This window comes from Pseudonaja textilis, chromosome 5, assembly GCF_049901715.1.
Source record: "Pseudonaja textilis isolate UNSWEBS1 chromosome 5, rPseTex1.2, whole genome shotgun sequence".
NCBI lineage: Eukaryota > Metazoa > Chordata > Lepidosauria > Squamata > Elapidae > Pseudonaja > Pseudonaja textilis.
The window spans coordinates 59,981,152-59,994,179 of record NC_141994.1 but is presented as its reverse complement, the minus strand read 5'-3'; the positions used below and the strand labels follow the sequence as shown (position 1 = coordinate 59,994,179).

The 13,028-nt window shown below is 38.0% G+C and overlaps 1 protein-coding gene across 1 annotated transcript in view; it reads left to right on the top strand.

Annotated features, from left to right (window-relative positions):
* Window positions 1–8,322, top strand: part of KDM5A (lysine demethylase 5A) — a 48,038-nt gene extending 39,716 nt beyond the window's left edge. Inside the window, exon 28 of the mRNA XM_026719077.2 lies at window positions 6,544–8,322. Coding sequence (XP_026574862.2) covers window positions 6,544–6,747 — 204 coding nt within the window. The 3' untranslated portion in view covers window positions 6,748–8,322. The remainder of the gene's footprint in view (window positions 1–6,543) is intronic.
* Window positions 8,323–13,028: the final 4,706 nt, after the last annotated feature.

Sequence of the window (13,028 nt, the reverse complement as noted above, 5' to 3'; positions counted from 1 at the left end):
AGATCCTACTAGCAGAAACCAAATCAGGCCGCCTTATCAGACCAGCTGGGATGGGGAAATATAGTCAGGGAGTGGTAGTCATTGAGATAACCCAGCCCCAGGCTGTGAAAGATTTTAAAAATTAAAACCAGCACCTTGAAATTGGGCCCCAAACCAAACTTGGTAGCCAGTACAGACTAGAAACACACATAACTCTTCACTCTGTTGCATTCTGCACCAATTGATGCTGGTTATATATATGGTTTCACTATATATATTTGATGAGACTTTGCTAAAGCAGATTTGGTCATGACCACTGGATTTTGCTCATCAGAAGACAATTAGTAAAGAAATAGTGAATTTACACATTGCTCTTCCGTTTATAAGTTTTTCCCCCCATTACCTCATCTACTTATCGGATGATGCTGTAAAAACTGGCTGATAATCCAGAATTCTTTATTGCAATACTGTTCCTTCGTACTGAAGTTCCTAAGATGGCTATCTTTATGGAATAAAATTAATTTCTTGCACAAAAACTTTTAAGTTAGTTGAAGGAAGCCACATGCCCTGTTCTATTCTTCTTCCTGGTAGTAAACTTGCACAAGTTTTTTTGAAGTGATCAGATTCGATTATAGTAAATTTCATTATTTTTCCCCTTTGGAGAATTTTTGCAGATATGCTCGTGACAACTATGGATTCCAGTCAGAAATAGTCTGCTTGGAGCAGTATTCTAAGGAACTTTGTGATTTTGTTTAGGGAACTTTCCAAAAACCAATTTGTGTGCGCATGCATGCTGCCAGGATTTACTTCTATATCAGTGATGCCTTAAAGATAGCCAATGCATATGTGCAATATAATACTTTATCATGCTTGCGAACAAAGGAGATTAAAAGTGTATTGTCTAATAAGAGAAGAGTTTTGTTTTTAAGTGAACACATAACAAAAGCTGTTCCTTTGTGGGAAATGTAAATCCTGCATAAGGACTGAAGCTGCTGCAAAAATTTCCATATGCTGCAAAAGACAGAACTTTGCTGCAGGGCTTAACTGCAAAAAACTAAGAAGCACTTTCTGAAGAAATTAAATCATTTTGTTGTATGAACTAATCACATACACAATAGATTAATATATACAATGCACTGTTTTTTCATTTTGTATAAACTTTGTAAATACTTGTAGAAATTAATTTAAAATATACTACTAATTTATGCATTTTATTAAATGCTTGTCCAATTCACAGCTGTCAACTGCCAAGAGATTGGTAGATTTTTTACAAATCACAGGAAAATCATTCCATGACAGAAGACAATTATGTATGCTTGTGTCCTAACTATATTATTATTATTATTATTACTATTATTATTACTATTACTATTATTATTATTATTATTATTATTATTATTATTATTATTATTATTATTATATCATATTGGTACATTTGTTTAGATGTCATGCCTTTAATAGTAGCTCTAAGGAAGCATAATAATATATGCTGAATGACTCATTTCAGGAGGCGTCCTGGAATGATAAATTTAAAACAGTCATTGGAGTTTACTGCTCCAGTAAACTCCAATGTAACTCCAGTAACTCCATTGGAGTTTAGTACTCCAGCTTCAAGGTTTAATTTAATTTAATCTTTAAATTTGTAAGGACATCCAATTCAAAATGACTCTGGGCAGTGTACGATACTAAATGCAGATAAGATTAGCTATGCAGAAAAAGTTAGCTAATCCAACCAGCATAGCCAGGAAGCAGATGTGTTTCACAGGAATACAGAACTACCTGGGCTGCCACATTCTGGATTATCTGTAGCTTCCAAGTGGTTTTCAAGGGTGACTTCATATACAGTGTGTTATGGTAATTCACACACAAAGTGACCAAAGCATGAGTGACTGTCCCAAGGCTCTTCTGATTCAAAAGTTAGTGTACTTGCTACAGAAGATAGGTCTGCTTGAAGCAGGAAATGGGGTCCAGGAGGACTCCTAAATTGCATGCCAGCTTTGAGTGAGCTAAAGTGTTGCTGATCAGGGCTAAAGATATGGAATCCTTGGATCCAGGAGGGGATACGTTCCCATAGCCATTCAGTCTTGTCAGGGTTGAGTCTGGATCTGTTGCCCTCACCAATATTATGAAGATATAAATAACACCCTATTTTTTTTAATGAGAAAGAAAAGCTGTAAGTGCCTTAAAAAGTATGATGTTAAAAAAATAACTCTTGATAGCCGCAACGAAGCAATGCTCCAAATTTAAGCTGAAATGAGCTTGAAAAGTTGCCTGCTCTAAAGTTCTTTACTGCAGGAGTTGTTTTATCTGGCTTGGTAGTCATGGAAGGATCTGTTAATCATGACCACCTTGGCCATTCTTGACTTTGAGTTGAATTTTCCCCTTCAGTCCTTGTCTCGAAACATAACTCTACATCATATGTATTGAGTAAAAGGCACAGCTGTCTCATCTGCACGTGCATAATATCAAGTACCAATTTGATATTTAGTGACATGTTTTGTTCTAATTTCTTTTAGGAGTGAGAGTGCAGTATGTCCTGTAAAGATTATCTGATTGAAAGGCACAAATGACCTCATTTTGCAAGCCTTTGAGCTTTCACCTGTCACAATGAACAAAATATCTAAAGTAATTTTCTGAATGCTAACTCTGCAGTCATCTTATAAAGCTTGTGTGTACATGTGCAGGCACACGCATCCATCAAATGTGTAAAGATTATAAAACATAGCAACCCTGGCTGGTGTACAATATTACAAATGAGTTAAAAACCTATTATCTTTACATTTAAAGGTACATAAAAAGATGAGAGAAATTAATTATTAATTAATAATGATGACTGTTTTCTCTAATATTAGAAGGAAAGTGAGCAGGAAAACATTCACATTATAGTTGAAATCTGTAATCTTGTGGGCTAAAGTAGGAACAGGATAGCAAAAGCAATAGCACTTATACATATATACTGCTTTATAGTGCTTTACAGCCCTCTCTAAGCAGTTTACAGAGTAAGCATATTGCCCCCAATAATTTGGGTCCTCATCTTACCCACCTCAGAAGGATGGAGTCAACCTTGAGCCTGGTGGGATTTGAACTGCCAAATTGTAGGCAGCTGGCTGCAGCAGAAGTAGCTTGCAGTACTGCACTCTAACCACTGCACTACAGAGGATGCTAGGCTACATTGGCCTTTGATCTGATCCAGAAGAGATGTTACAGGTAATCAATCCTCAACTTATGATCTCAGTTGGGACCAGAATTTCCATTTGTAAGGAAGGTGGTGGCTAAGTGAATTTTGCACTATTTTATTACCTTTTTTGGCCATGGTTGTTAAGCAAATCACTGCAGTGAAGTGAATCATGCCACATATGCAAATCTGATTAACACCCCCCCCCCCCCACCCCCCAAATCGACTCTGCTTATCAGAAGCCAGCTGGGAAGATCGCAAATAGTGATTACATGATCTCTGAATGCTACAACGGTCATAAGTGTGAGAACTGGTCTTAAACCAAAAAGGGCCATTGTAACTTTGAACAGTTGCTAAATGAATGATTGTAAGTCAAGAACTTCCTGTCTGTTTACTTCTTGGCTAATTGTTCCAATCTGCAGAATAAGATTGCAGAGATATAAACAGTACAAAGACATCAAGCAAAAGTCACAGTCTTGGTCTTTGCTATATTAGTTACAAACAAGTTAATAGATACTGTAGCTTCCAGAGTGTTTCTTGAAAATACATTTCACTGGATTTTATTTTTTCAGATAACAGTGACAACAGATTAAAATACATATAAAAATAGTATCTGTTAATTAGTTTTGAAAACACTTGTCTCTTTAACTCCTGTGGTATTCACAGATCAGAATGCGTTCCAATATTTAAAATAAAAAAAAGTTAATTGGGTGCAACTGCCTGAAGGCAGCCTATTGTTTTTCACACTAATCAGGCCATTGACAAGTAAAAAAAAATGTTAGTATATTCCAAGAGATGTAAAATCTTTTATGACAGATCTGTAGCAACTCATTAACCCAGTTAAGTAAATATAGAGATGGTTCTCTTTTCAAGAACGTAATATCTGCCCATAATAAACGTCTTTGTAATAGATTATCTTGATTTCAGAATTTGCATAAAATGATGATGTTATCCAATCAGTTGTGTCCAACCCTTGGCAATTCTACTGGCCAGGTCTCTCTGTGTCTTCCAATCTTGCACTACCTCTTTGAGTTGCTCTATGTTCTGTCTCAGGGGTGTCAAACTCACTCATCACGTGATGTATCTGGACTTTCCCACCCCTTCACTAAACTGGCCATGGCTGTGGCCAGTGCGTGAAGCATCTGGGCCCAGAGTTTGACAGCCCTGCTCTGGCTAGTGTCAGTTTTGATTGTGTTCAGTCACTATGTTCTTTGGTGGCATGGTTTCCTTTTACTGCTAACTTTACAGCATAATTGCTTTTTTCCAGTGAATTCTCCCGAATGATATGGCCAAAATAAGTGGGACAGAGTTTTGTGATTTTGCCTTCCAGCGACACGTCTGGTATTATGTGCTCCAGTACTTGCTTGTTAGTCACCTTTGCTGTCCAACCAATATGCAGAAGTCTTCTCCAGCACCACAGCTCAAATGGGTTTGGCCAAATTATGATATTCAAAGCTTCTCTTCTCCTCCCTTCAAGTTAGTCTTGATGAATTACATGGATGAACACGTTAATGGAGTTAATTATTGGGACAGACCTAGGATTATCATGGAGACGCAGAAATTGGTTGGTAACCCTGAAAGTCTTGCCTGGATGTGGATGATGGGAACCATCCATTAGTTTGGCGGGGGTACCCATTACCAGGGAAATGCATTAAGCACTGGGTGAACTTAGCATCAGATTATTTACTGTAGAGATGTAGCATTGTAAAAATAACTGCCATTTTTCTCTCTCGCTGCAGTTTGGATAGTTGAATAAAAAAATCAAAGCCTTTTCTAGCCAAGTCTATATAATGTAAACAAGACTACTGTGTTAACCAGAATGAAATCCAGATTTAAATTCCTGCCCCTCAGAATGCTCTGCATTGCCAGGATGTGAATACAGGATAGCATCTCTTTTTTTTTTTTTAAGCTGCTGCTACAAGTGAACTACTTAGAGACAAGTTGAAGTAAAGAAAATGGGATTGGATGTCCATGTTGGAATATTTCCCTCACTGCTATTATCTTAACACTTCCACCTACTTGAATTTCCTTCTTTGTATAGTGGCCATTAATCTTCTACTAGCTTTTTGCAAACAAAAACTAAAACAGAAAAACAAACCAGGAATCCTTTGATTAGTGACTTATAAGCACCTGTGGAAATAAAATTAAAAAAATCTTAAGATTGGAGCAGCAAAAGGAAAGAAGACTGTTTTCAGCATGGATAAGAATTTTACAGAAGGCCTACAACCACTGTGGGTTAATGATGAAACTAATTTCTCTTAAAAGTTTACGATGACAGGGATTCATGGTTATGTCAGCATTATATGAAACTATTTTATAATGAGTCATGTCTTTTGCCTAGGTAGCTTAATATTGTCTCCTTAGGTTGGGAGCAGCTAAGCTTTATTCCTAGGTAGGGCCTATAGTTGTTGGATACTGAACTCAAATTTTCTGATATATTCCCAAACTCTAGATTTTTCCTGAACTCTAGATTTTCCCCTCAGGTGTTTCTTTGCGGTTTATGTTAAAACACAGATTACACTTGGAACAGAGAAAGCTGATCATTTTATCTCCCAGATTCTTTCTGAGGTTATGAGGATAAATGGTAAATGAACAATGTAATTAAAAAAAAACACATGTTTGAGTAAAATAGCTTTGGCTCATTCTCAACTTCTTCTGACTGGAAATATTGAAATACGTATAACTATGGAATGTCACTCCATTCTTCCAGCTGTTTCCTCTGTCATCTTCCCACTTTACCCTTCTGAACCTGGGATTTCTTGATCTTCTACCCAACTATTAATCTTGTAAAACTTCCAAGTCCTACACATGGTTGTCTAGGTACTGCTACCCCCATTGTTAAATGGATATCACAAGCCATTTCTGGCATTACTTGTCAGATCTAGCTGAGAATGGTACAATTTTCATTCATATGTTATTTATTAAAAGGGTCATATATTTTGCACATAATGTCTTTTAAAAACACAGGTAATATAAGAGAGTTGACATTTGTATGGATCTTGTATTTCTCTGGATTTTTCAAGTGACTTGGAATACAGTTGTCGTGCTGGTAACATAAAATACATACATGATACTTTCTTCTTAAAAAGGAAGTATATTTAAGTTCTCTAATACTGTCCCAAAGGTGCTTTTCCAAGAGGCAACTGAAGAACCTTCTTGGATGAGAAAGTCCTGTTGCCTCTTGAAAAACCTTTGGGACAACCAAGACCTGGATGACTGAGAATCTCTATAGGCAGTTATCTAATACTGTGTTGTTGTGTGTTTTTTTTTTTGGGGGGGGGATGTTACACACTCATTCTTGGACAATATAAATTCAACCTCTAACCCTGGTATTTGCTAAATGATGAACTCATTCAATTTAACTAACATGCATGCATTGTGTCTTACAGGTAGACTGGGTGCAGTGCGATGGTGGCTGTGATGAATGGTTTCATCAAGTTTGTGTTGGTGTCTCACCAGAAATGGCAGAAAGTGAAGATTATATCTGTATTAACTGTGCAAAGAAACAGAAGCAAGGGGGAGGTAGTCCGACACCACCTCACTTCCTGCTGAGCTACAAGCTACCCATGGAAGACCTCAAGAAGACAAGTTAGCAGCTACTTGGTCTTGATGGGACTTGAGGGAAATGGAACACTTAAGAAGGTGTGAAGCTAACACAGCCGCTTGGAGAGCTGCACTTACGGCAGACATACAGCCCTATAGTGGAGCTGGCCATACGTTGCTGGCTTCCATTACATGAAGCGGATGTCACAGGCACCGGGGTACTGGCCCAGCTATGCAGATATCGTCTTGTTCGAAGGCCCAGTCAGTATTTTTACTCCCATGTTTCCTGCGGAAGGCTGAGTGTAGCTGCTGCCTTCAGACTAAGCAGATGTGAGGCCCATGGATATATATGTATATATATATATTTTGCCTCGACAGTTTAAATTGAGAGCACTCTGGAGAATCTTGAGCCCTCTGAGTTGCCCTGTAATGGCATGTTGGTTGAAAGGAGATGGTTTTCCTTCAGCCTGTTCAGGTCATTGAGGCAATGTTACAGAACCTGCTTTAAACACCACACCAGGAGGATAGAAAACTCCTTTCTCTTCTGTTCTTAGAAGCAGAAGAACTGTAGATCTCGAAAACATTGGCTTTGTATTTACCCCAAAGAAATTTGGATCATAGTCCTTTTGGGGGGAAGCTCACATATTAATGAATTCAGAGCTAAGGCATGTTACCTTGGCAAAGCACTCCTTCCTGCTTTGGTAGCTATTTTTCTCTTGTCTTAACCTTTACCAACACCCTGTCACTAAATTGTTTAAAGCAAGGTGCGGCTGGTTATGGATATCATGAGTGCATGAGATTTTCCTAACGGGTTGCAAGCAGCCCAGCTTTTTCTTGATTCTGCACTGATAATGTCTTCTGTGAAAATCTTAAGTCACAATATCCCCAGCATCAAGTTAGTCTTGCAGTACCAGTAGGCTGTCCATAAGATGCGGTTTGCTTCCTTGCCTTTAGTTGTTGATGAATTTAAAGGCCTTCACTTGGCCACAAATCCACTTTAACTTCCCTGCCCCTCTGTTTTCTGGAAGATAGGTGGCCGAGGATGGGCAGGGGGGGGAATATTCCCAAATAACAATTGTTTTAGTAAACCCATTTTTTTAAGGACTGGTTTTTACTTTTTTCTATGTCTCGGACTACTGACTTGTTCTACAAAATAAATAGATTATTTTTCTTTGTTTTTATACTTACCACGGTTACCAGCAGCACAGAAAGAAAGAAAGAAAAAGAAAGAGGCTCACTAAACAAAAAACCTGCCTGCAGGCTTGGGTTTTTTTACTTCATTCCTTCCTTGTAGTACAAGGAACTTAGCAGTTACTCCTCACATCCTTGTTCCCCCTGCTACCTGTGTTTTAAATAGGTAAAAAAAAGAAGAAGAAATCATGTGCTACTTTCCTATTGGGGTATGTTTGGTTTAGCAAGGCCTCTTCGTCCTTGCTGTGTTCCAGTTTATGCTGGGTTTTCTGTAAGTAAATGGCTGAAAATAGCCATAGTGGTGTCTCCCCCACCCCCATTTATCTGTTGTGTTTCCATTCTTCTACAGCTCTAGATGTGTTGTAACTATAGCGTCCAGTCTTCTTAGCTGCAAGGGTTGGGATTTTCTAAAATATAAAAATGGTAGTGTTCTGCTTTGCCTGTTTTGTGTCCCTTCTGTTATACCTGGAATTTACAGAGCTCATTGGTAAACCTCACTGTTAGGAGGCTCTGCAAAGATTTCAGAGCCTGTATGATTCAGATAATCTAATCAAAATCTGGGATCAGGAAGATTTTCAAAGCTGGGAGTTGCACTAATGGTTGCAAGACTTACGGTTTTTCCTGGGTGCCTTCATTTGATCTTGAGACTGCTGAAAAAAGGAAAATTGCTGACACGTTTCTTATATATTTTGATTACATACTAAAGAGGCAAGTTACTTGTGCTTCTGTTCTAAAATTAAATTGAAAAATACTGTAGCTTGCCTGTTCAGCAGCTCAGTGGTTACAGCTGACATTTTGAAAAAAGGAAAGAGATTTGCAAGGTTGGTAATCTTTTTTTTATGCAAATTGAGTTTTAATTCACATGTTCCTGGCAGTGGCTTGTAAGGTAAGAAAACAATGGTTTAGAAGGAACAAAGCAAAAGAACATTAATTTTCAATACCACAACAACTTTTAACAACACGTTAAAAGTACCAACTTATAATTGGGATCTCCAGCTAACATATTTTGACCTGATGCTGGGTATATTCCAGAGAGGTGATTTGACATTTTAAAAAGTATTCAGAAGACTTGAGTAAAAGAGGTTGAGTATTTACTTGGCTAACCTTTGTTAACTAGTCTTCATTTGCCAATAGAAATTAAGTTGAGTCAAGATTGTATTATCTTTTTCTCTCACCAGAAAACAAATACGAATATAGATTTACAATTTTCCTTTACTTTTCCTTACTTTTCATGTCTAACAGCCTTTTGATGTTGAAAATCTTACTCAGTCTGTTTCAGAGCTGGATTCTTACCATTTTTACATTGTTTGATTCATCTGACCCATCCTCATCTTTGTAATTTGTTTTTAAAAGTTTCTGTTAAAAATAGTACTATTATCAGACCTCCTTTCAGTGACGGAGGTAGGGCAAGAAATCAGTAACTGGCACTGTTCTTCAACAATGCTTAATGACAGTCATCAGTTGGGTTTCTTATTAGCTAATTTAGTTAGCCCGAATGTATTAGCATGGCTTATTCAGGTACTAATCATCTTTAAGTTCTCATTTGATTTGTCAAGTCTAATGTATTTATGCACATAATAACTAGGAAGAGTACTAATCTAATCATGTCAGAAGCACTGAAGTACTTTCATGATGAAAGGATTTGCTGATGGCCTCATCATTGCCCGGGGGACACCCAGTTGGGGGACTCTTGTGTCCCTGTGAAGTTGCCCTCCAAAGTGGTACCCATTAATCTACTGGTTACCTGCTCTCAAACTGCTGGGTCTGCAGGAGCTGGAGCATGTGATGGGAGCTCACCCTGTCCCGCAGCAGCAATGGTTTTCTATTCACAAGATGCAGTGGCCATTCTGATGCCCTAGGAAGCTCGTGAGTGATGTTCCTTTTCCACTATTGGCCCCACCAATCATTGATGACTTTCAGCCACCAAAGAAGTCCCGTCTCTTATCAGTTCCCCACATTTAAATGAATATGTACTGCTACTACTACTGTGAGAACTGGAGAAATGTACTGTATTCACATCTTGCAGACCACTTACGGGGTCTATGAGACAGGAGGAAAAAAAAAATGTGAAATGTGAATACGGAATCTTAAGTTCTCGTCCATCTGCTACTCCCTCCTCCCCAACCACCCAACTATTCTTTCTGCGCTAGCCTGCCTGTCCTTTTCCCCCTCTTCTGAAATCAGCACTAGGGAATTGCTCTCCAGCTCTGTGATTCCCATGGACCATGGATTTACTGGCTTGGCCTTAGGTGGTCATTTATGTTGCCTGTACTCCTTTCCTTTCTCTCTAACAGTCTGCTTTCTAGAATTGGTTGTAAAGCTGTACAAGCAACTCTGAATGTATATCACACAGGAATGCTTTTAGGATTGTTGCATAATCTATATGCCACGTTAAAATTGATTCTGGGGTGAGAGAGAATTCTTTCCTATGGCTACATCAAACGAGTGGGAAAAACGTCATCATTTGGAAGAGATTCAAGAAAGCAATAAGAATAACAAATTGAAGAGTCCTCCAAAGGCAGATGATATAAACTTGGTATATTAGTCTTGATAAAAGGATATGATATTACTATTGAACATTATGCATTGTTATGCAGGGAAAAAACCTTGCAATCTATTTGCTCCCATTCCAAAGTGTAGGACATGAAACTAAATGACAAAAAGGCAGTTTCGGTATTGGAAAAGGCCTTGCAGCAGAACAGCTCCCGAGGGCTCTCTTTGACTAGATATATTCAAGAAGAGGTTGCTTTTAAAAGGATTTGGAAAGAGTAATTTAAGCTAGATGGGTGCATACGTTGGCAGTAGCAATGGAGTTTTAACCGCTGCCTCCTTGCTCTAAAACATGGAGCTTCCTGCTTGCTGTTGAATAAAGAACACCCTAAAAACAGCTTAAGTTGTGATGACAAAACTAGTCATTTTATATAATAAAATGACAGATGGATCCAGGAAAGCAAAAGTGGGGGGTTGTTACATGATATTAATGACCAAGCATATACTGATAGTCATTTCACAGAGCTTACATTTTAAAAATAAGGAACAATAGAATTTGGGAATTTGCATCGGGCATTTTTGGTCCTAGTGCTCAGGTGTGGAAGAGGAAGCAATGATCGTGCAGCTTAAAGAACTGGTGGAGTAAAGAAATGGAAAGTTGTGCAAGATGCACCCTTTACATCCCTAAGTGTCTACAGGAGCATTATAGTGATTAAGGAATAGGTGAAAGATGATGGGGGAGAAAGGCAAGGCAACAAATTCCAATGCTGTTGTTTCCTGTTGCTTTAATGTGCCAGTTATAGTTGGTCTCAAACCAGGTCAGTGGAAATGGATGTAAGAATCCATTGTCTTGTTCTCTCTCACTGACAGACTAACTTATGCAGCAAAGAGTTCAGTCTTTTGTAACTATATTTTTTATATTTGATTTTTGTATTGCTAGATATTGTAAACACTGGATGAGGTAGTAGCCAAGAATTTAAAATGCAATTAATTTGCATATTTTGCACATATCTTTTAATTACAATAATACATCTTATTTTGTTCTTATTAACCAGCACATACAAAACCTCTATACCACATAAAAACAGTTATGTTTTGGTTTACATGTGCTCTGTTTAAAGGTACACATTTCTAATTTATCAACAACTAGGAGGTTGTTCCCATTGCAGGTTTTACATCCATAATTACACCTATGCCAGACGTGGTATTCAGCAGGTTCTGACCAATTCTGGGGAACCGGTAGCGGAAATTTTGTGTAGTTTGGAGAACTGGCAAATCCCACCTCTGACTGGAGATTTTACATATCCTTCCCCTGCCACGCCCACCAAGGTACGCCCACAGAACTGGTAGTAAAAAAAATTGAATCCCACCACTGACCTATGCACAAATAATCCTTTCAATTCTTACGGTAGTAAGGTAATGAATTCTCTATAACCTTCATCAGGAAAAAAAAGTTACAAAAATAACATTTGGAAAATAAGAGAAATTCAAATGTTTCAGTCTTCTCTGTAGAGCTAAAGTCAGAAGGTTGAGATGATAGAGTGGTATATTAACTGGTTGTGCTAGGTGCTAGCACAAGCAGCTAATATACCAGTCTCCTTCCCTTGTCACTTCCCATACTAGCAGCTAGGAGGTAATAATTATGCTCAACATGTAGGCAGAATAAAGGTCCACACTAGAAGTCTGAAAACACAAATATCACTCCCCATTTCTTGCCTGCTTTGGGCATAGCATGCTATGGTTTTTATAAGTTGTACAGAATTCATGTTGGAAAGGAAATAATTCATGTTTTTTAAAAAAATATGAGAGCCAGTTTAGTGAAATGCTTAAGGCATCAGGCTAGAAACTGGGAGAGCATGAGGTCTCTTAAACACAAAGCCAGCTGGGTAACTTTGGGCCAGTCAGCTTCTCTCAGCCCCAGGAAGGAGGCAATGGCAAACCACTTCTGAAAAAACTTTGCCAAGAAAACAGCAGGACTTGTTTAGGCAGACTCCAAGAATTGAACATTATTGAACAGAAGAGGGAAAAAATGAAATATTTAGAAGCATCTTAGCGATGTTAATACTTGGACGTTGTATTATCTATTCTAAGGCATCCTCGCTTACTGAAATCAGATGGGTTATTGGTGTAGTTGAATTTAGGGAGTGAAATTATTGTAAGCTTATGGTTTATGTGGTGCACCACCTGATATCCACCCAAATGAAATAACATTTATTCAACTTCTTATTAGTTCAGAATTTGGAATCTCTGAGATGTTGAAGGTAAGCTGTATAGATCATAGATTAATTATTGTATTGTGCCTAATAGAGTAATTGTTCCACTGTCTTAAGCAATAGGGATAAGAAACATCTAGAAGAGCATAAAAATGTTATGTAGAGTTGGCCTCTAGCAGGTTCCTGACATCCCCGTAATAGCAATACAGCATGCAATGTTTTCATACAGCTCAGGAATTTTAGTTCTGGATCTTTTAATTCTGGTGGGTTAGTTGGCAATGACACTTCTTAATTTTGCAAAATTAGAAGGGCTAGTGTAATACTTTATTGTTCAAACAGATTGTAATTTCTTGTAGAACCTCATCGATGAAATGTGCTGGATATCGGCCTGGCTGACTTTTTTTTTCTTTTTTAAAAAGTTGGACCAATTCATGGAA